This window comes from Pelophylax lessonae (genome assembly GCF_965119305.1).
Source record: "Pelophylax lessonae genome assembly, chromosome: 3".
NCBI classification, from domain to species: Eukaryota; Metazoa; Chordata; class Amphibia; order Anura; family Ranidae; genus Pelophylax; species Pelophylax lessonae.
Genome location: NC_138770.1, coordinates 386,881,259 through 386,906,627, shown reverse-complemented (window position 1 = coordinate 386,906,627; position 25,369 = coordinate 386,881,259). Strand labels below are relative to the sequence as shown.

Here is a 25,369-nt window from a genome sequence, read left to right as displayed (position 1 = left end):
TATTTATTTTTGGTAGAAACCCTAGGGAATCAAATGGCGATTGTTGCAATTTTTTATATCACATGGTATTTTCACAGCAGTTTTTCAAGCACAATTGTTTTAGATAAAAAAAAAAATATATATAAATTAATGAAAAAAATAAACCACAAATATGCATCTGATAAACTTGGAATATAATCAAAAAGTTAATTTATTTCAGTCATTTAATTCAAAAAGTGAAACTCATATATTTTATATAGATGCCTTACACAGTGATATATTTCAAGCATTTATTTCTTTTAATTTTGATGATTACGGCTTATAGCTACTAAAAACCCATAATTCAGTATAAAGAAATGCTTGAAATATATCACTCTGTGTGTAACCCATCTATCTAACATATATTTTCACATTCATATAGAGTTTCACATTTTGAATTGAATTACTGAAATAAATTAACTTTTTGATTCTTTACTTTAACCTCCCTAGCGTTATTCCTGAGTGTGGCTCGGGGTTAAATTTCAGTGCCAAAAGTGGTAACCCCGAGCCACACTCGGGGTACCGCTAGGAAGATCGCTTGATCCTGTAAGAGAGGGTACTCACCTTTTCCCCGGGATTCAGCGATGTGTCCCGGCAGTTTGCAGCGGCCGGATCTTCCTCCAAAAGCTCTGTGCCCCGACTTCCGTCTCCTGTGACGTGACGCTCGCAGGGGGGTGGAACCGGCGGCAATTTTAAACAGTAAAACACACCAAACACGCTGATACATTACAAAATAAAATGAATTCACATTAGTTTGCCCCCCAGTGCCCCCAGTGCCCTTTCCTGCAGTTTTACTGTACTTTTTATGTATCTGCGATTTTTTTTGCAGGACTGCGACATTGCGGCGGACAGATCGGACCCTTGACTGACATTTTTGACACTTTTGGGGGTACCAGTGACATTACTGCAGTAATCAGTGCTATATATATGCACTGTTACTGTAAAAATGACACTGGCAGGGAAGGGGTTAATTTTATTGGAGAGGGAGGGGTTAATGTATGCCTGGTGCTTACTGACGTGTGGGGGGGGGAGGTGACTGAGTGAGTCATGGACAGATCGGATGTCCAGCTATGCTGAACAGTCCGATCTGTCACTCCCTGTCACTATGGAGATCCGCCCGCTGTGTGTAAACATCTCCAGACTCGATCCCCGACGATCGGGTAAGAGCAGCGGCGATCGCCGCTGCTTCTCCCCTGGCCCGACTCCCGCTGTGAATGAAAACAGCGGGAGCGAGCCTCCGGCGGCGCGCAAGCGCCGCCCAGAAGGGGGAGTGTCTGACGACGTAGTACTACGTCGTCAGACGATAATGAGCCACTCTGCCGCAGTAATATTACTGTGAGCAGTCGTAAAGTGGTTAATATAATGGCTGTCAAACTGTATTCATTTTTGGCAAACTTTGCTGGCAGCTTGTCATGAGCCGACGGTCCAGTTCAAAACCCAGTTTGTTTGACCCCTGTTCAGAAGAAGCTGAAAATCAAATATAGAAGCAGTTCTGTTGTGTTGTCAGAGGTTCCCAAGGAAGTCTAAGGGGTCCCTAGAAAAAAACACAGATGACACCAGGAATTCCCACTCCTTTTAGGTAAAAAGTGTTCATATTTGGTCAATGATGCCACCATTATCCCTGCTCCTTCTCTTTTGTAGCTGATGACAGCGTGGAGAGCTATCATTTGAGTATGTACTGTATATCATCAGGATCAGCCGTGTGCATTGGGTTGTTGGGTTTTCTTTTTTAGGGAGTCATTTGGCGGTAGGCATCATGATTGACAATTGATTTACAACAATGGACATTTTATGTGGATTTTTATTTTTTTTACCGAAGGGCTTGTCAAATGTTTGGATGTCTTTATATCTAGCTTATAACTTTTTAGTGTAAATGAGCATGGGTACTCATACTCATTTTCATTAGGGGTGGTATCTGGGAGCCCCCTATTATTAAAGGGGACTTACAGATTCCAGTAAGCCCCCCACAGCCTCTGTCCAGGTTTGTGGGGATAAGGCCTCTATCCTCATCAACATGGGGATGAGATGCTTCAACACCCCCATGTGGAGGGCATGTGGCCTGGTACTGTTCAGGAAAGGGGCACACTCCCCCCCCTTTTGTGGCCAGGCAGGCTGCATGATTGAATAAAGGGTCTGATATGGATTTGTAGGGGAACCTCATGCATTTTATTTTGTGGAGGGCTGCTTAAAATCTGTATCAGACCCAAAAAGTCTGGAATTGATTTTCTGGGGGGACTTTTTTCTTTTTTTTTCATGAAGTACCCCCTTAAAATCCACACCAAACTCAAGTAACTGGTATGTATTTTGGGGAGGACTCTACACAAATTAATTTTTTCATTTTTGTAGGATGTGCTACAGCAGAATAGATATTTACAAACAAAAGAAAATTGATAAAAGTTTAATTTCCAACAAATGGCATTCATTGCTTCTTCTTTTTTTAAAAGCACACTTTCCCCTCCAAATGTTCCTCATAATACATAGCAGGCCCTTGGAGGGGCAGGCAAGTTTAGGGCACCCTCAGACATGTTTTTATAAAGGTGCTGTCAGCGCCTTGGAGCACGTTGTGTATTGTCTGACAGAAATACAGGCAGCTGAGGGAAGGATTCTGCAGCCAGCACCGGAATTCTCTTCCACGCTCTGAGCACTGCAGAGGGGAGGGGCTGAGATCCCCCGCTGACAGCTGGGAGAAGAAGAGGAGAGCAATGGGAGGTCAGCTGAGCACCGAGTGGCGCTGTACTGAAGACACCATCTGTATGCTGAGCCTCTATCAGCGTCCCTAGTGGAAGTGTTTGGTCGGGTTTGGAGTGTCTCTGCCATACAATACTTGGAGCTGTGTCCTCAGTGGAAGTGTTTGGTCGGGTTTGGAGTCTCTCTGCCTTACAACACTTGGAGCTGGTAAGGGCATATGTGTGTTAGCCCTCTTCGGTGGCACGGCTGGAATCTATATGCTCACTATATTTTCCTTTGGTAAGCTGCAGTCCTATCGGGGGAGGCCTTCCTGTTTCTGTTTCCTTTGAACACTTTTCATTACTCTGGTAAGGAGTATTTACACAGGATTGGAGGTGTTTGAGTCTTTCACCATCACTACTTTAGCACCTTTCTGACATTCCTATCACTTGGGGTGTTTATCCATTTTATTTGTGGTTTTACGCTATGGCGGTTTCATTTTTATATTTCACATGATCACCCAACACTGAGGAGACCCATTCAGAAATACGGGGTCCAACTGACGTCTATCTCCTGTGGACTTCTTGAAGTTTTCTTTGGGTTCATATATCATTTGTTTCCGGTAAGCGGTACCTGCACAGTTAACTCATCAGGCGTGCTGTTTGCTTATACACGGACTTATTTTGGACTCTTTAACATACATCACTTATGTTTTTCACTCTCTAGCGCAACTTATATATATATATATAATGTTTTTTAAAAGAACTGGACTTGTTTTTATGTTTTACTTTAAGCGGGTAAGAAAACCACTGTTCCTGGCTGAATTTATTTATTTTTAATTTTTAAATGTTTGCATTGGCACATGTTCCCCAGGGCAGTGCCCACCCCCATAATGTTTTTGACACCCCCTTTACTTTTAGCCCAGAAAATGGGCATTTTAAATATGACAGACTTGGATCCCAATGGTTTTAAAGAGGTTTAGGTTTGGCATCTGAACCTTGAAGTTTGTTGACCCCTGCTCAAACCAAACCAGGGCAGTTTGGCTGATCAGCATCTGTAGCTTATTTTGTTTAGCTGTATTTTATCTGGTGTCTTGCACATGGTATGCTAAACATTTTGTTGCAATTAATTCTATCCAACAAGCATTCCTCACTTGTATAAAATATACACAATACCTGCTAAAAGAAGATATTTTCCTACCTTTTTAAGTGGCTCATTTGTAAAATGTCATCTCTCCAATGTTCGCAAGCTGCTGCAGACATTTAATCTGTCCAATGGGTTGAATATCTGTTTGACCCACCATGCACTGTCGCCATCTTGTATGTGCTATAGTGATGTACAAGCAAATGGAAAAAAAAACACTGCATGCTGTAGGAGAAACATATTCGGAAGTATGAAATACCTGCAGCAACCTGCAAGCAGTGAAGAGGTAGCATTTTAACACACAGGCTGTCAGAAAGGCAAGTATAGCAATGTATGTAATTCTATTTTACCTTGTAGGTAAATTTAATTAGTACATGCTTTACTATTTTTTGTTTTTTTTACTATAACATGTAGGATAAACCCCTTTGGTATACTGGGGTTGATTTACTAAAGGCAAAATAGGCTGGCCACTTTGCAAGGAAATTTTCTCCATAGCTTGTGGTGAAATTTAACTTTGCATAGAATACGCTATCATGTGCAAGGAAGAATAAAAGAAACAGCATTTTTATTTGCACATGATTGGATGATGGGAGTAAGCAGAACTTCACCTCATTTACCAATCTCTGGACAATTCTTTTTGAAACGTCCATTGGAAAATGAATTGTTCATTTGCCTTTGGTAAATCAAGTCCACTGTATCTCTTTATTCTGTATAGGTGACCCTCTAAAAAAAAAACGATTTTTTAATAAATTGCTTTGATTTCCACAGTCTGTTGGGTTGTGCTTTTGAATAAATGATATAAATATATTGTATTCATGTGTTAAATAAAGCTGAAAAATGAGAACAAATTTATGATTTTGAGTTCATTTTATTTTCAAAATTCAGCTAATAAAGTACCTCATAGTTTTCTATGTATTATTAGCAATCCCATTTTAGCATATATAGCATTATATCTCCATAGCACCCTTTCATACCACACCCACCTTTTAACATGCCCATGTTTTTAAACATACAGTAACCAGTATTTTCCCAGCTGCCACCTTAGTTTACAGTACTTTTCTCCACTTTGACCGAATACAAACTGCAGAGCTTTACATCGATGAATATATGATTTCCAAGTTCCCGGCTGTCCTTTACATTAATTGTTACTGCTGCTTCTCCTTCTTTAGGCCTTTCTGAGCTCTGCTGCTTTGTCTCCTGCTCATGTTACTCTTATTGGAGTAGATAAGCAGGAGGAATGGTGTTAGGAGAGTGAATATAGCTCTAAAGTCTGTCTACCTAAACTGACTGGGAAGTTAGAATAGGGCAGTCAAAGTACAGAGCTCAAGGAGTTGTACCTGGATAGATTAAGAGGCTGGGCACTTTCTACTGTTATCTTTTTACTGAAGTTTAAAAATAATTACTTTTCTAAGAGCTAGTTATTTTAAAGAAAATCTTCAGATGTTAGGGATTGCTGATATCAGGGATACTGATGATATTATAAATGGCTGCCGTTAAGTTGAAATTAAAGGTCTAGAGCTTTTTGGATAGTTCATTTTAAAAATAGTCATTTAGGGCAGCAACAATATACAACATTTTAGATTGAAGATTTATACAAAAAATGTTGTTGATAACATACCTAAGTCACTTGTCATGTTTAGTTTTTCTCCTTGGTAAATAGTACAATGATAGGAATTGTGCTAGATTTAGCACTTACAGTAGGCCTTCTGCAGCTGCTCTTTTACGTATGTACACAATGTTAACAGGCGCTTGATCACATATCAACCCAAAAGTCCACAGAGTTAAAAGTCATATCGAACCAAAAGCCAGAGGTTCCACGGGGCTAAAACAAAGACAAACAGAGGCGTCTCTAAGTGTAGACTTTATGCAACAGGTTTAATGAATAAAATTATGCACTCACGTTAGTAAGCATATATTCATGCCCATAAAACAAGGTTCCAGTGTGGAGAAGTGTACATCATCCGGTCATGGACATCCGTCCTGCTAGAGCCGAAAATCCTCTAGCCGTGGCCGGCTTGTACGGCAAGGTTAGAACCAGGAAATAGGCTCAATGTATTTGCTTGAAAGCGAGGCTTGGTGGCCTTGCCGTGAAGAAGGAGCGCGGCTGCCCTCCCCCAGGCAGCAAGCACGCTCGGAAACGCGTCGCATGCAGATGACATCATCCAGGTTCGACTATCCACCAAGCCTCGCTGTCAAGCGAATACACCGAGCCTATTTCCTGGTTCTAACCTTGCTGTACAAGCTGGCCATGGAGAAAGGATTTTCGGCTCTAGCAGGACGGATGTCCATGACAGGATGATGTACACTTCTCCATACTCGAACCTTGTTTTATGGGCATGAATATATGCTTACTAACCTGAGTGCATAATTTTATTCATTAAACCTATTTCATAAAGTCTACACTTAGAGGCGCCTCTGTTTGTCTTTCTTTTACGTATGTGGCTGCTGGAAGACCACCAAATTAGTGGAAGCATAAGATCATTGAATGAATAAACCCTAGACCGGTCCCCTTGATTATGCTATTAGTTTAATCCAGTGATCAGAAGCAGGAGTGGGTTATATCTGCCTTTGTTTTTTGCTTTTTCCTGTCTGTGCTACTGATGTGGGGAGTTACCACTCTGTTTGTCCTGGTGATCATTGAGAAAGTAAGGGGAAATTTAAAATGACCAAATTGTCATCCGAGTAAGACATGAGAATAAATCAACCAATTGGGACAAATGTTTTAATAAAACCTGTCACTGAAGGAAAATTTCCTTTCATATTTTGTTGCTATTTCAGGACAGAAAGGGAAATCTTCCCAGTGGAACACAACAAAAAAACTCTAACAAGAAATTAACCTTCCATGTTCTATCCAAAACTCATAAAATGGTGTTAAGTAATATCTGTCAGACAGCTAAAGTGCAGATATTAAGTATATGATTGTATTAAGATGTAATTGTGTGGTTTAGGTTAAGAGTTCAGGCAAAGGTATAGCTAATTGTTAGGGTTAGTTTGCCCTAAAACCTTAATAGGCACCTTCATAAACAGTAACACTAATATCACCCCCCTCTCTCAGCTCACCGGACCAAACTGCACCTGTTAAACTTCTTCCACATATTTCCTTACATCATCGTAAATCCCTGTATACCTTTCCCCTCCTTTTCCCTCTTTCTACCTATATACTTATCTCTTTCATTACATCAAGTATACAGTATATAAGCGTATGAGGTCTACAATGTGCTGCAGCATAACTTTAGCTTTATACTGTATCTAGCAACTTCTGTGATTTTCCCTTAAGAAGACTGAACATGAACATTGTACCTGGAGTTAAAAGCTCAAAGTTTTGAACTCTTAGAATTAAGCTGTTGGCACCAATAATAATTTACTTGAGCTGATAAACTTTGTAGGATATTAGTGTGCAAGTCAGTGCTTTGACTGTACTACACATGAAGCATAATTTATAAGATGATTCTTCTGACAGCATAGCAGGCATGAAAAACAATGGCAGGAAAACTGTCATATAGTTCTGCTTTAAAATAATCTTAACCATGCAATGAAAATTAATTAACTGCATTAAATATAAAAAATACAATACTGAATAAACAAAACACAAAATAACCATTTTTGAAATGGTTATTCATCAAAGCAAGATAATGAATTATAATGTGTGAAAGGATTTAGTGGAATAAAATGTTGGAAAACTTTAAAAATCAGATATGCATTCCTTAACAAAATATAGCATTATGTCTTGCAAAACACTTTTGTGATTTATCAGCTAAGGAAAAAGAAACAACTAAATAAAAACAATGATTATCTGGAAAGTGCTAAATAGGCAGTCTAAAATGTCTACTTAGCTTATCATTATTATTTTTGAAATAAATCAAAACAAATTCTACTAGTCCCATTTTAAAATATTTTGTCAGACATATAGGCCAAGTAAAATGAAATCTTGATGGTCCATTGTCCCCCAAGAATTTAGGATTTTAACTGTAATTTTACAAGAAGTTATTTGAGCTGAAATTATTGCTTAAACATGTGTATTGAAATGATTATTGCTTACAGAAAAAAATCCATCATATCTATAATTTCATTTTACTATTTCATAAATGTTTGACAGACAATCCTACCAACCAGCTCTACATTTTTCTTAAAGTAGTGCAAAGCACAAAGAATTCTGAATTCATGGTATACAGTATGTAGCTGCTACTGAATATTTTTTCTTCCATTTATTCATTTTAGAAATAATTAGAATAAAATACAAGAAGAAAAAATAAAAATAACACATAACCTAAGTTTCCCATTGTTAAAAATGTTTACAGCCTCCTTGGAAGACGTAATACTGTACCAAAGTGCCGGTTGGGGGCAGAGTGTCATGTACCCAAGGTAACGTCAAGTCCAGCACCATATCCCACCGTTTCCTGAGAAGGAGGTGACAGCAAGAAATGTACGGGTCTCCTCTATCATGTATACTCCTTAACTGTACATTCTCTCTCTTTATCTCTCTTTCTCTCTCTCTGTATGTATGTATGTATGTATATATATATATATATATATATATATACACAGTATCTCACAAAAGTGAGTACACCTCTCATATTTTTTGTAAATATATTTATTATATATTTTCATGTGACGACAGTGAAGAAATGACACTTTGCTACAATGTAAAATAGTGAGTGTATAGCTTGCATAACAGTGTACATTTGCTGTCCCCTCAAAATAACTTAACATACAGCCATTAATGTCTAAACCGCTGGCAACAAAAGTGAGTACACCCCTATGTGAATGGTCTTGGCCACCAAGCTGAAGATCATTTTCAATCTTCTTATAGCCTAGGCCATCTTTATGTGGAGCAACAATTCTTTTTTTCAAGTCCTCAGAGAGTTCTTTGCCATGAGGTGCCATGTTGAACTTCCAGTGACCATTATGAGAGAGTGAGAGCGATAACACCAAATTTACAACACCTGCTCCCCATTCACACCTGTGATCTTGTAACACTAACAAGCCACATGGCACCGGGGAGGGAAAATGGCTAATTTGGCCTAATTTGGACATTTTGACTCATGGGTTAACTCACTTTTGTTGCCAGTGGTTTAGACGTTAATGGCTGTGTGTTGAGTTATTTTGAGGGGACAGCAAATTTACACTTTTATACAAGCTGTACACTCATTACTACTGCAAAGTGTAATTTCTTCAGTGTTGTCACATGAAAAGATATAATAAAATATTTACAAAAATGTGTTGGGTGTACTCACTCAGATACTGACTATACATACATACATACATACATATATATATATATATATATATATATATATATATATATATATATATATATATATATATATATATATATATATATATATATAATAAGTATTTATAGCATTTAAAATACTACTTTATTTATAGACCAGCAGTAAAAACTCTACCATATTACTCTGAGTTGTGTTTTGATAATTATGTAAATTCTGTCCCTCCTAGGACAGTATACTGTATACAGTAAAAAAAGTAGTATCTTTGATATTACTACATTAGTAATATGATCGTTTAAAATTTTAAAAAGGTGTTCACTATTTTTAGGTTTAAAATATTTCTCCAAGAAACAACTTATTTGAACTGTTTATTTAAAATAATGTGTTAGTTCTTATTGTTTGCTACTATTTCAAAGAATGTAGCTTTGCCAATAATATAGTATATTATGTTATGATTTTATATTTGTAAACACAAACTTTTTATAGATACAAAATTAAAATAGCAGGTTAGAAATAGTAAATGATGTTAGAATATGAGGATGTTACAAGCCATACTCTGCATTTGTTAATGGAAATTTGTTGATTTATGAAATGTTCCTACATTCGATTAGAATAAAATGTCATGGTAATGTATGTAAGAACATTTCTGAGGTTCTTAAAATAATTTACTGGGTGGGATTAGATGATGCCCGCAATTTGATGCATCATTATGAATGTCAAGCTGAATATTGCTACATGCACAGAGGCACCCATGCAAGCATCTTGTACCATTGTTAGATCTATCCCCAGCAAATAGTGGGACATGGTGCCCATGTGATAAAATAGGCTGAATCGTATACCTTGCTGCATGAGAGCTCCAACGCCAAACCAGAAACTATTTAGCAAGGTGAAATTGTTTTCCACAACATCTGAGTCAGGATTGCAAGGGTGTGGGTTATACCATTCATATGGGCTAAACCTGTGGCAAGTGAAGGAAAAAAGAATATTTTAAAGCAGCAGGAAGAATATATGTCCACCAACATAAACTGCAAAAAAACAGAAAACAAGAAGTTATTTTTAAATTGAAACAGTATTCTAAAGAACTGTCAACTAGCGAATGGTAAGTATAAACAACATCAATATTCATCATGGCAAGAGTGACATTATATTTGTTATTTGTAATCGTTGTTTATGAATTCAGGTTTAACTATGTGTAGATCACATTAAAAAAATAGAACCTAATGATACAATTGTTTATATATGTTTACCATAAAGAAATCAAGAGAAATCTTAAAAAATGACTCACCAAATATAACCATATGATTAAGTTGTAATCATAAATAAATATAATAGAAAATGTAACAGATGATATTATATAAGCTGTTAAATATGTGCAATATTATATTAATGCTTATAATTCCACAAATGCTATATGAGCTAAATTAAAGGGCATATTTATAAAGAAGTGAATGTGACATACACTAAGAATTCACTGCAGTTTAATTTTCCAGGTGCATATATTTCAAATTCAAGTAAAAATACACAGGACTTTAGAAATTTAGAACATATTAACTTATCCTAAAATTTAGCTTTAAAGCTATACACATCATTTGCAGTTGGCTCACTATTGCTCCAAATGATTTAATTGATCAGAAAGTTTTGGCTAGATAACAACAGCATATCTCTGCTGAGCATTATCTTACCTGTGTTGGATTTCCTTGAGTGTAACAGTTTTATTGGCCATTCATGGTGTCATTTTTCATGTAATTAATAAAGACATGATTAAAACAAATGGTAATTGTAACATATCCTCTAGTGGATTGCTAATGATGTATGACAATGGCAGATATGAAAATGTTTTTTAAACATGTTGCCATCTTTAAGAAATATTATCTAAGGATCATTAGAAAAACAGAGAATTCTGGTTTAAATTATACCTGGGCATTGTACAAAGTACAGCTGTTAAAGATAGCTATTCACAGTATAAGTGTACTAATTGCTAAGGTTATTTTTCTACTGCTATTGACTTATGATCATCCTGTTGATCTTACCAGAGACTGGCCTGTGTAAAGGTGGCCTTAGCAAAATGTTAGAAGTTTAAAGTGGTTCTAAAGGAAGAAGGAAGAAAGGAAGCAGCTCCCCCCCCAGCCCCCCATATACTTACCTGAGTCCCCACTCAATCCAGTGCTCATGTGCATGAGAGAAGTGGCTCTCCCAGGTCTCTTTCTCCTAATTGGCTCACACATTAGTGGGAGCTATTGGCTCCTGCTGCTCTCAATCTCAGCTAATGAGCCACTGAGGAGAGAGCGGGGGAAGGGTCCAAGCCATGCTCTGCGTGTGAATGGAGCATGTCCCAGGGGCAAGTCTGCTTGAGTGTTCCCATAGCAAGAGGCTTACTATTGGGGGGGGGCACTCAGCAGGAGGGAGGAGGCAGGACCACCAGCAGGGGACCCATAAAGAAGAGAATCAGGGTTGCTCAGTGAAAAACCATTGCACAGAACAGGTAAGTATAACATGTGTGTTATTTTAAAAATGACAACCTTTACAATCACTTTAATATTTAGTTGGAGGCAAGAAATAATGATGACCTTGGACATAATGAAACAATAGGATATATCCAAATTGGTCGATAATAATGCCTTACGAAAACAGAACCCTGCACAACAAGTTAAATTATTGTAGTTGTTGAAATGATTGGATATGTTGAACTGATTTATCCACAGGACCTAACACAATGTGGTCACTAAGTATGTACCAGAGACAATAAGATAAATGTTGCCCCTTACTATCAATGCAAGAATATGTAAAAAGAAGTCCAAATTAAGTCTCACTTTATTTACTTGTTATGCATTCAGGCTGCATAGCAAGAAAAAAATGGCATTATTTTTCTCTTAGCTATTTTCTCCCTGATGTAGTGGTCCAGGCCTCCAGTTGTCTCAGGTGCCTCTTGAACAGTACTCCAATCAACAACACTGTTCAGGGAGTATGAACCTTGTTGATTTCAATGCTGTGTAGGGGCATATTGAACTGCATAACAAGGAAAAAAAGCAAGACTTCAATTAAAACTTTAATTGAAAGCTACAATAGCTTTCCAAATGATAGAATTCAGAACCATATGCACTGTATACTTTTTTTTTTTTTTTAGTTACCTTGCATACCTTGCATAAATAATGTTTACATATAATTTCAGAATACTGATTATCAATGTTTTTCTATGTATTGTATTTTCAAATACAAATTTTCCACTGGTGTCTCTTATAGTTGTAAATATGATCAAATAGAAAATGAAAACAGATCCCACTTCAAAAATAAAAGATAAGCCCTACTGTATGCATGCAATGAAACAATTTAGGACACCAGACTAAAAGACAGTGACTAATTAAAGATGTTTGGAAGTCTAATTACTTTGCTAATGACACAGTGTTTTCTCCCCAACTTCTTGAATTTTAAAAGCCACTTCGGAACTGAAATGCTATTCATTCCTCTCAATTGTGTGAATATCTTTCATTTAATCAAAACTATTTGAATAAGGTTTCTGTCACTTCAGAGAATTCAATTTTCTTTACGATATTCTTTCCAAGACATTAATATTCAGAGGATCAAACACTCCATTTTCACTATACTAATACAATATTAGAACACCTCCTGTCTTAAAAGCCTGTACTTGAAAAACAAAGAATTTTCATTTCACACTCTATAGATAAACTGTCATATTGTTCACAGGGCTGATTAGGAAGGTTATAATTAAAAATATATGACAAAGAATATGACCCAATTTATTTGTCATTGTGATAAGGCTCATGAAAGTTTATTTTATTCTTAGACTGTTCAGATTTCACTTAATGCTAAAAGTTATGAAAACTGCAATACTCTCCAATGATTTCTCTAGAGAGTGGAATGTTGAAACAATTTACTGCAGCTCAAGTGTACAATACTGAGGAAATAAAACCAATATGCATTTAGATTCAGAAAAGTGTCTGGAAAATACAGAGAGACAACTGACAGACCTCTATATAGCAGCTGATTCTATACTACAGATGTACCACATGCATAATAAGTGATATATATATATATATATATATATATATATATATATATATATATATATATATATATATATATATATATATATATATATTCCTGTAGATATAATACCACTTAGTCATGGAAACTGGAGGGTGGGAATCTCCAAGAATCTTTGATCAATAAATTAGTTGTGCAACTGAAATCCACACAATGAAGATGTGCTACATTTGGAGCTAGATGTTATGGTATTTGATAAAAAGTAAGCTCAGCATGTGATAAAACCTTTTATTCAAAATGTTTATTTAATGGGATGGTGAATGGAACACTTGGCTGGTGTTTTGATGATGATGTAAATTTTTTAGCCTTCTCTTTTAAAGCACAAGCAAGTACTGAGGGCATATGGTCTGGTAGTAACATAACAGGATGTTCTTTTGTCTTTTTTCTTTTGCTTTGGGGATCCCAGACTTTGTGACTGGTATACTAAGCTGTCATCTTTTAGAGAAGAAATCTTAAAACAATAATATAAAAAGAACAAAAAAAAAAAAAAGCACAAACATGTCTGGGAGATTGCCAGTGCATCAATTGATGTCTGTAGATAACCCTCTACCTGCGCTAAATATTTCCCATTCTAAACTCTTCAGGTTGGTTCACTCATTACTAGGGTTGAGCGGACACCTAGATGTCCGTGTTCGACGGGTTCGGCCGAACTTTAAAAAAAAGTCCGGGTCCGTGTCCCGGACTTTTACCGAACTTTTCCCGGACACCGAACCCCATTGAAGTCAATGGGGACCCGAACTTTAAGGCACTAAAATGGCTCTAAAACACCAAAGGAAAGGGCTAGAGTGCTGCAAATGGCAGCAAAACGTAATTAAGAGCATGGCAAGTGCTCTGCAAACAAATGTGGATAGGGAAATAACTTAAAACAACAAAAAAAAACAGAAAAATAAAACAATGTTCTTCTTCATCTCTGAAGGACGAGGCCCATATGGAGTAGGAGGGAGGTTGAGGTGGTGGTGGATGTGGCGGTGACATAGGCGTGCGCACAGGGTGTGCTGGGTGTGCCTGGGCACACCCTAATCACCTAGGGCACATAGCATTGCCAGTGAGGAGATGGGAAAGATCTCCCTGGGACCTGCTCTGCTCTATTTCTCCTTGCCTACAGGTACATGGCCCCGATACATTACTCTCCCTGCTGGCAAACACATGCATGTGTATTTCAACTTTGGGGTGCACACCTTAATGCAATAGGCTGCGCACACCTATGGGCGGTGTAGGTGGAAGCGGCGGTGGAGGAGGACCAGGGCCGGATTAACAGCATCATGGGCTTGGTGCTGAGGATTTTGAAGGGCCTTAAGGGCCGTGCCTTGCCATGCACCCAGAGGAGGAAGGGTGCAGCCATGCATGCCTAATTCAACATGGGATGCTGTCTCTGAAGCCCATAAACACATCCATGCATCGCCAACTGTCCCTCCTTGTCCGGCCTTCACGCTGTGTGGGGAGGTTCTGAGGGTGCTGCCTGGGGAAGCGAGCATAGAAGCCAGACTTCTGTGTTTACAAGTGACAGAAGAGCGGTAACAGTGAATATGGCCAACCCGGGGCCTATATAAAAGGTAGGGGCCTGGAGCTGCAGCTCCAATAGCCCCTACATTAATCTGGCCCTGAGGAGGAGGACGAGGTAACCAACACTGCTTCTTTTCAAAAATTTTAAATGAGGGTACACCCCAAAAGAGTGAGAAAGAGCAAAAATGGAACAATGGGTGGGTAAGGTCGGTATCCATTGCTATTCTGCATAAGGTACGGAAAAGTCCCGTGGGATCCATGCCTGGTTCATTTTAATGAACGTGAGCTTGTCCACATTGTCTCTGGACAGGCGGCTGCGCTTGTCTGTTATAACGCCCCCAGCCGTGCTAAATACCCGTTCAGATAATACACTGGCTGCAGGGCACGCCAGCACCTCCAAGGCGTAAAGGGCAAGCTCAGGCCATGTGCCCAATTTGGAGACCCAGAAGTTGAAGGGGGCAGACCCGTCATTCACTACATGTAGGCGTGTGCACACATACTGCTCCACCATGTTGGTAAAATGCTGCCTCCTGCTAAGACGTTCCATCTGAGCTGCTGGTGCTGCTGTTTGTTGTGGCGTGCTGACAAAGCTTTTCCACATTTCGGCCATGCTAACCCTGCCTTCTGAGGTGCTGGCGGTGCCCTGGTTGCGTTGGCGACCTCCTCCTCCTCCTCCTCTGCCTTGTGCTTCCACTGTGGCCCCGCTGTCAGATGGGAATGCCAGCAGCATGGCGTCTACCAGCGTGCGCTTGTACTCGCGCATCTTGCGATCGCGCTCCAGTGAGTGAATTAAGGACGGTACGTTGTCCTTGTAACGGGGATCCAGCAGCGTGGCCACCCAGTAATCAGCACAAGTTAGAATGTGGGCAACTCGGCGGTCGTTGTGGAGACACTGCAGCATGTAATCGCTCATGTGTGCCAGGCTGCCCAGAGGCAACGAAAGGCTGTCCTCTGTGGGAGGTGTATCGTCCGTGTCCTCTGTATCCCCCCAGCCACGCACCAGTGATGGCCATGAGCTGGCCTGGGTGCCACCCTGCTGTGAACATGGTTCCATCTCCTCCTCCAGCTCCTCCTCCTCCTCATCCTCCTCATCCTCCAGAACTGTGCCCCTGCTGGACAATTGCGTCCCTGGCGTTTGCGTGTGCAGGAACCCACCCTCGGAGCCCCTTGCGAATGACTGCCCTGAAAGCCTTGGAAATGTTACCTCTTCATCCTCCTCCTCCTCCTCATCCTGTGCCACATCCTCTTCCATCATCGCCCGAATTGTTTTTTCAAGGAGGCATAGAAGTGGGATAGTTAAGCTGAGAACGGCGTCATTGCCACTGGCCATGTTGGTGGAGTACTCAAAACAGCGCAACAAGGCACACAGGTCTCGCATGGAGGCCCAGTTAAATTAAATAGCGGAATAGAAAATATGATCCAAAAAAAGTGTATGTATATCACACGTACACAACCACACTGGGCCCCAATTACTATTGTTTGTACCCCTAAAAGGCTAGATGAGGAGTAGGGGGAGTATGGAACAGGCAGCACCCTCAAACCTTCAGAAGTATGAGATGAACCCCAACAACTTGGAAAGGTGGATCTCTCTCACACGTACCAACACAGACTATCCCCCAATTTAACTGATCCCCAAAGGTTTTTGATTAAATAGCGGAATAGAAAATATGATCCAAAAAAAGTGTATGTATATCACACGTACACAACCACACTAGGCCCCAATTACTATTGTTTGTACCCCTAAAAGGCTAGATGAGGAGTAGGGGGGGTATGGAACAGGCAGCACCCTCAAACCTTCAGAAGTATGAGATGAACCCCAACAACTTGGAAAGGTGGATCTCTCTCACACGTACCAACACAGACTATCCCCCAATTTAACTGATCCCCAAAGGTTTTTGATTAAATAGCGGAATAGAAAATATGATCCAAAAAAAGTGTATGTATATCACACGTACACAACCACACTAGGCCCCAATTACTATTGTTTGTACCCCTAAAAGGCTAGGAGTAGGGGGAGTATGGAACAGGCAGCACCCTCAAACCTTCAGAAGTATGAGATGAACCCCAACAACTTGGAAAGGTGGATCTCTCTCACACGTACCAACACAGACTATCCCCCAATTTAACTGATCCCCAAAGGTTTTTGATTAAATAGCGGAATAGAAAATATGATCCAAAAAAAGTGTATGTATATCACACGTACACAACCACACTAGGCCCCAATTACTATTGTTTGTACCCCTAAAAGGCTAGATGAGGAGTAGGGGGGGTATGGAACAGGCAGCACCCTCAAATCTTCAGAAGTATGAGATGAACCCCAAAAACTTGGAAAGGTGGATCTCTCTCACACGTACCAACACAGACTATCCCCCAATTTAACTGATCCCCAAAGGTTTTTGATTAAATAGCGGAATAGAAATATGATCCAAAAAAAGTGTATGTATATCACACGTACACAACCACACTAGGCCCCAATTACTATTGTTTGTACCCCTAAAAGGCTAGATGAGGAGTAGGGGGGGTATGGAACAGGCAGCACCCTCAAATCTTCAGAAGTATGAGATGAACCCCAAAAACTTGGAAAGGTGGATCTCTCTCACACGTACCAACACAGACTATCCCCCAATTTAACTGATCCCCAAAGGTTTTTGATTAAATAGCGGAATAGAAAATATGATCCAAAAAAAGGGTATGTATATCACACGTACACAACCACACTAGGCCCCAATTACTATTGTTTGTACCCCTAAAAGGCTAGGAGTAGGGAGAGTATGGAACAGGCAGCACCCTCAAACCTTCAGAAGTATGAGATGAACCCCAACAACTTGGAAAGGTGGATCTCTCTCACACGTACCAACACAGACTATCCCCCAATTTAACTGATCCCCAAAGGTTTTTGATTAAATAGCGGAATAGAAAATATGATCCAAAAAAAGTGTATGTATATCACACGTACACAACCACACTAGGCCCCAATTACTATTGTTTGTACCCCTAAAAGGCTAGATGAGGAGTAGGGGGGGTATGGAACAGGCAGCACCCTCAAATCTTCAGAAGTATGAGATGAACCCCAAAAACTTGGAAAGGTGGATCTCTCTCACACGTACCAACACAGACTATCCCCCAATTTAACTGATCCCCAAAGGTTTTTGATTAAATAGCGGAATAGAAAATATGATCCAAAAAAAGTGTATGTATATCACACGTACACAACCACACTAGGCCCCAATTACTATTGTTTGTACCCCTAAAAGGCTAGGAGTAGGGGGAGTATGGAACAGGCAGCACCCTCAAACCTTCAGAAGTATGAGATGAACCCCAACAACTTGGAAAGGTGGATCTCTCTCACACGTACCAACACAGACTATCCCCCAATTTAACTGATCCCCAAAGGTTTTTGATTAAATAGCGGAATAGAAAATATGATCCAAAAAAAGTGTATGTATATCACACGTACACAACCACACTAGGCCCCAATTACTATTGTTTGTACCCCTAAAAGGCTAGGAGTAGGGGGAGTATGGAACAGGCAGCACCCTCAAACCTTCAGAAGTATGAGATGAACCCCAACAACTTGGAAAGGTGGATCTCTCTCACACGTACCAACACAGACTATCCCCCAATTTAACTGATCCCCAAAGGTTTTTGATTAAATAGCGGAATAGAAAATATGATCCAAAAAAAGTGTATGTATATCACACGTACACAACCACACTAGGCCCCAATTACTATTGTTTGTACCCCTAAAAGGCTAGATGAGGAGTAGGGGGGGTATGGAACAGGCAGCACCCTCAAATCTTCAGAAGTATGAGATGAACCCCAAAAACTTGGAAAGGTGGATCTCTCTCACACGTACCAACACAGACTATCCCCCAATTTAACTGATCCCCAAAGGTTTTTGATTAAATAGCGGAATAGAAAATATGATCCAAAAAAAGTGTATGTATATCACACGTACACAACCACACTAGGCCCCAATTACTATTGTTTGTACCCCTAAAAGGCTAGATGAGGAGTAGGGGGGGTATGGAACAGGCAGCACCCTCAAATCTTCAGAAGTATGAGATGAACCCCAAAAACTTGGAAAGGTGGATCTCTCTCACACGTACCAACACAGACTATCCCCCAATTTAACTGATCCCCAAAGGTTTTTGATTAAATAGCGGAATAGAAAATATGATCCAAAAAAAGGGTATGTATATCACACGTACACAACCACACTAGGCCCCAATTACTATTGTTTGTACCCCTAAAAGGCTAGGAGTAGGGGGAGTATGGAACAGGCAGCACCCTCAAACCTTCAGAAGTATGAGATGAACCCCAACAACTTGGAAAGGTGGATCTCTCTCACACGTACCAACACAGACTATCCCCCAATTTAACTGATCCCCAAAGGTTTTTGATTAAATAGCGGAATAGAAAATATGATCCAAAAAAAGTGTATGTATATCACACGTACACAACCACACTAGGCCCCAATTACTATTGTTTGTACCCCTAAAAGGCTAGATGAGGAGTAGGGGGGGTATGGAACAGGCAGCACCCTCAAATCTTCAGAAGTATGAGATGAACCCCAAAAACTTGGAAAGGTGGATCTCTCTCACACGTACCAACACAGACTATCCCCCAATTTAACTGATCCCCAAAGGTTTTTGATTAAATAGCGGAATAGAAAATATGATCCAAAAAAAGTGTATGTATATCACACGTACACAACCACACTAGGCCCCAATTACTATTGTTTGTACCCCTAAAAGGCTAGATGAGGAGTAGGGGGGGTATGGAACAGGCAGCACCCTCAAACCTTCAGAAGTATGAGATGAACCCCAACAACTTGGAAAGGTGGATCTCTCTCACACGTACCAACACAGACTATCCCCCAATTTAACTGATCCCCAAAGGTTTTTGATTAAATAGCGGAATAGAAAATATGATCCAAAAAAAGTGTATGTATATCACACGTACACAACCACACTAGGCCCCAATTACTATTGTTTGTACCCCTAAAAGGCTAGATGAGGAGTAGGGGGGGTATGGAACAGGCAGCACCCTCAAATCTTCAGAAGTATGAGATGAACCCCAAAAACTTGGAAAGGTGGATCTCTCTCACACGTACCAACACAGACTATCCCCCAATTTAACTGATCCCCAAAGGTTTTTGATTAAATAGCGGAATAGAAAATATGATCCAAAAAAAGTGTATGTATATCACACGTACACAACCACACTAGGCCCCAATTACTATTGTTTGTACCCCTAAAAGGCTAGATGAGGAGTAGGGGGGGTATGGAACAGGCAGCACCCTCAAACCTTCAGAAGTATGAGATGAACCCCAACAACTTGGAAAGGTGGATCTCTCTCACACGTACCAACACAGACTATCCCCCAATTTAACTGATCCCCAAAGGTTTTTGATTAAATAGCGGAATAGAAAATATGATCCAAAAAAAGTGTATGTATATCACACGTACACAACCACACTGGGCCCCAATTACTATTGTTTGTACCCCTAAAAGGCTAGATGAGGAGTAGGGGGAGTATGGAACAGGCAGCACCCTCAAACCTTCAGAAGTATGAGATGAACCCCAACAACTTGGAAAGGTGGATCTCTCTCACACGTACCAACACAGACTATCCCCCAATTTAACTGATCCCCAAAGGTTTTTGATTAAATAGCGGAATAGAAAATATGATCCAAAAAAAGTGTATGTATATCACACGTACACAACCACACTAGGCCCCAATTACTATTGTTTGTACCCCTAAAAGGCTAGATGAGGAGTAGGGGGGGTATGGAACAGGCAGCACCCTCAAACCTTCAGAAGTATGAGATGAACCCCAACAACTTGGAAAGGTGGATCTCTCTCACACGTACCAACACAGACTATCCCCCAATTTAACTGATCCCCAAAGGTTTTTGATTAAATAGCGGAATAGAAAATATGATCCAAAAAAAGTGTATGTATATCACACGTACACAACCACACTAGGCCCCAATTACTATTGTTTGTACCCCTAAAAGGCTAGGAGTAGGGGGAGTATGGAACAGGCAGCACCCTCAAACCTTCAGAAGTATGAGATGAACCCCAACAACTTGGAAAGGTGGATCTCTCTCACACGTACCAACACAGACTATCCCCCAATTTAACTGATCCCCAAAGGTTTTTGATTAAATAGCGGAATAGAAAATATGATCCAAAAAAAGTGTATGTATATCACACGTACACAACCACACTAGGCCCCAATTACTATTGTTTGTACCCCTAAAAGGCTAGATGAGGAGTAGGGGGAGTATGGAACAGGCAGCACCCTCAAATCTTCAGAAGTATGAGATTGTGTTCACTGTACCCCACAAAGATTGAGTTCACTGCACCCCACAATGATTGTGTTCACTGCACCCCACAAAGATTGTGTTCACTGCACCTCACAAAGATTGTGTTCACTGTACCCCCCAAAGATTGTGTTCACTGCACCCCACAAAGATTCTGTTCACTGTACCCCACAAAGATTGTGTTCACTGCACCCTAAAAGGATGTTGTTCACTGCACCCCACAAAGATTGTGTTCACTGCACCCTAAAAGGATGTTGTTCACTGCACCCCAAAAAGATTGTGTTCACTGTACCCCCCCAAAGATTGTGTTCACTGCACCCCACAAAGATTGTGTTCACTGCACCCCAAAAAGATTGTGTTCACTGTACCCCCCAAAGATTGTGTTCACTGCACCCCAAAAAGATTGTGTTCACTGTACCCCCCAAAGATTGTGTTCACTGCACCCCACAAAGATTCTGTTCACTGTACCCCACAAAGATTGTGTTCACTGCACCCCAAAAAGATTGTGTTCACTGTACCCCCCCAAAGATTGTGTTCACTGCACCCCACAAAGATTCTGTTCACTGCACCCCACAAAGGATTTTGTTCACTGCACCCCAAAAAGATTGTGTTCACTGCACCCCAAAAAGGATTTTGATCACTGCACCCCAAAAAGGATGTTGTTCACTGCACCCCAAAAATGATTTTGTTCACTCCACCCCAAAAAGATTGTGTTCACTGCACCCCACAAAGATTGTGTTCACTGCACCCCAAAAAGATTGTGTTCACTGTACCCCCCCAAAGATTGTGTTCACTGCACCCCACAAAGATTCTGTTCACTGTACCCCACAAAGATTGTGTTCACTGCACCCCAAAAAGATTGTGTTCACTGCACCCCAAAAAGGATGTTGTTCACTGCACCCCAAAAAGGATGTTGTTCACTCCACCCCAAAAAGATTGTGTTCACTGCACCCCACAAAGATTGTGTTCACTGCACCCCAAAAAGATTGTGTTCACTGCACCCCAAAAATGATTTTGTTCACTGCACCCCAAAAAGGATTTTGTTCACTGCACCCCAAAAAGGATGTTGTTCACTCCACCCCAAAAAGATTGTGTTCACTGCACCCCAAAAAGATTGTGTTCACTGCACCCCACAAAGGATTTTGTTCACTGCACCCCAAAAAGATTGTGTTCACTGCACCCCAAAAAGGATGTTGTTCACTGCACCCCAAAAAGGATTTTGTTCACTGCACCCCAAAAAGATTGTGTTCACTGCACCCCACAAAGGATTTTGTTCACTGCACCCCACAAAGATTGTGTTCACTGCACACCAAAAAGGATTGTGTTCACTGCACCCCAAAAAGATTTTGTTCACTGCACCCCAAAAAGATTGTGTTCACTGCAGCCCAAAAAGATTGTGTTCACTGCAGCCCAAAAAGATTGTGTTCACTGCAGCCCAAAAAGATTGTGTTCACTGCAGCTCACACACAGAAAAATGGATGTGGATCACTGACACCTGCCTATCTCCAATCCCACACCACACAGCAATATCGATTGTAGTTTGTAGAACACAGTTTCCCTAAAATTCAGCAGACTCTGTCCCTAACAGGATTGAGAAGAGATCGTAGATCAGGATTGAGTGCAGATTCACCCCACCCCCCACACAGCAATATCGATTGTAGTTTGTAGAAGACACTGACCCTATAATTCAGCAGACTCTATCCCTAAAATGCCTACAACTCGCCCTGCCTAAACACTCCGACCTGTCCCTCAATTCTATCCGGACACAAATGGTTTTTTCCTGCCTATCTTTCCCTAATCAGCAGCCAGCACATTGATGTGTGCTCTGTCCCTTAGCTAAGCAGCAGAATGACGCTGCTGCGGCGGCTGCCTCGAACTTATAAAGACTTGGTCACATGCTTCAGACGGCCAATCACAGCTACTAAGACATTTGCAGGCATGGCTGGGATGGCTTAAGGCACACCAGTTAAACGATTGTTGATTGGCTGTTGAAAGCCCGCCATGAAAAGAGCGCCAAAGCATGCAAAACCCGGAAATAAAACGACCGAACACGGATTTTTACCCGAACATACAGTAAAGTGTCCGTGTCCGTGTTCGGGTAAAAAAAATCCAATTATTCGGTACGAACACGAATAATACAGTCCGTGTTCGCTCAACACTACTCATTACCCCTGGAAATAAAATTACTAGCACAAAGTCTAACCACCTTTGCCAGCACAAGGTTAGCTATACACCCTTAACTTTATGTACACAGCTGGGAAAATATTGTTAAGCTCAAATTAAATACTAAAGACATTTTATTACATTAGTAAAATGGCTTAAATTGTGTATGATCAGAAATAGTAATAGATATTTATGTTTGTATTCTAACCTTAACACCTTAAAATATATAAGTAGACTTCACAAATAATTAGCAACATTAAATGGTAAGTACTGGACCCATTTAGGAAAGATAAGCAGCACAATGGCTTGAATAATTAGTACCTTTGCCTTACAGCACTGGGGACATTGGTTTTAATCCTGGCAGGATGCCATCTTTGTGGAGTTTGCATGTTCACCCTGTCTTGCATGAGTTTCCTTTGGTATTCCTCCTACACTTCAAATACTTGCTGTTAGGTTAGTTATCTCCTGTCTAATATGGCCCTAGTATGTGTGTATGTACGCATTGATAGGGATCTTAGATTGTAAGCTCCTTGTATAAAAGAGCTGTACAGATTGTTGGTTATAAATTAATGCCTGAAATAAATACATTCTACAGTAGCAACAAGTGGATAGGAGAATTCTAATTATGGATATGTTTCTTGTTATGGTTCTGCAGTTGTATAGATACATCTGAAAATTGGTGTAAAAATACAAATGTAAAAGTTTAATAAAGGAAATCGTTTTTCTGGGGATAGATCGGTCCGATGCTGCATCCACCAAGGTAAGTATTTTTAACCAATGCATACACTAAATAACCATTACCCTCAAATATGACACTGTAGAAAAATTCAGAACGTATCCAATAATGCATTCCATTTTACTAAAGGTGAAATCCTAAGTTACATCTATAGTTACAAACCCTCCCAAAAAGATTGAGAAAAAAAATTGGACATTCTTTTAAGAGCCTATAGAAGGAACATATTCCAGCTTTACCATTTGAGAGAAGCCGGTCATGATATCCAGATTCTCATAAGCTCCCTGCCTGAAGACCTTACAACCAGGAGGGCACTGTCCTTGTAGGTTTTAGAAGAAGGGACTGCAGGCTTAAATTAATTTTCTCTAAGTGGGAGATACGCAATGTTTTCCTACCTGAGAATCAAGTAACTCTTCTTAACATGGGATTTTAGTTAGAAAATTAAGCCTTGTTAGATCACTTCCGGCTGGGCCCTTTTGCAGGTATAGCTATGTAAAACATTTTAAAAAGGGTGCCTATCCTGTTTAAAATGCAGTAATAAATCATCTCACCCTGCTCTGCTAATGCTCAGTTGCTCTCTATTTTTTGGCATGTGCTGAAAATCAGAGCCAGTAGAGGGTGATATGCTGACAACTTAAAGCTTTACTACAGCTCTAGGCTTCAGTAAAATGGCATCTTCCAGTAAGAACAAACAGGAGCAATGCTGGAGGCAATTTACAACACACACTAATTTTGCTATGCATAAAATATTAATGTGGAAAATCTGTTCCTCGATAAATAATATTTTTTTATCCAGTTGCTATGGGTGAAGTTCTGCTTTGAGAAAAACTTTCAATTCAAAATCTGTTTTGAGTCCCTGATTGTAAACAACTCTCTTGGCCAGGCTTTATAAATATTCTTAAAATGGATAATATTCCAAGGTACCGTTACCTTTTTCAGATGCTGATAGTTGTTCCTATGACATATCATTAAAAATTACAACAATTTTTTTAAAAATATATTTGGGGTACTAGTCAACCTAGAATAAATGGCAAGGTAGTATCTCTTTCTAAATATAGGGGAGAAAGAGGCACCACAGATGCATCTCTCTACTGTTTGGCTTCAATATTTATGAGAATAGTGGTCTAGTTTCATAACAAACCTTTTAAATTGTGGGTGTGGATAGGGTAATGTCTCTCTTTACTAGACCCTGGAGGGTTTTCATAGATTGAGCCTGGCATGAGAAAAAGAGTCTTCTTTTGCCCTCTTTACAAGATTGCCCCTTAAGAAGTCTTATTTTGCCCTCTTTACATGATTGCCCCTTAAGACATAGTATGGCATAATTATTACACTGGCCATCTATTCCTATTAGGGACAATTTACATCACTGTTTAACATTTTCTGACATCCCACCAACCATGAATGGTTCCGTATTGGGAACAAAGAACAAATTGTCTCATCATAGGATAGTAAAACATATTTTAGGCGGAATATTATTCCACTTATCCTTCAACTAACTGAGACATCAACACATGCTAT

General features: G+C 39.9%; 1 protein-coding gene across 2 annotated transcripts in view; it reads right to left on the bottom strand.

Moving 5' to 3' along the window:
- GRIK2 (glutamate ionotropic receptor kainate type subunit 2) overlaps positions 1–25,369 on the bottom strand; it is a 994,545-nt gene that overhangs the window by 236,120 nt on the left and 733,056 nt on the right. For both annotated transcript variants that reach the window (XM_082249558.1, XM_082249559.1), the window contains exon 12: positions 9,899–10,017. In XM_082249558.1, the coding sequence (XP_082105684.1) occupies positions 9,899–10,017 (119 nt within the window). The remainder of the gene's footprint in view (positions 1–9,898; positions 10,018–25,369) is intronic.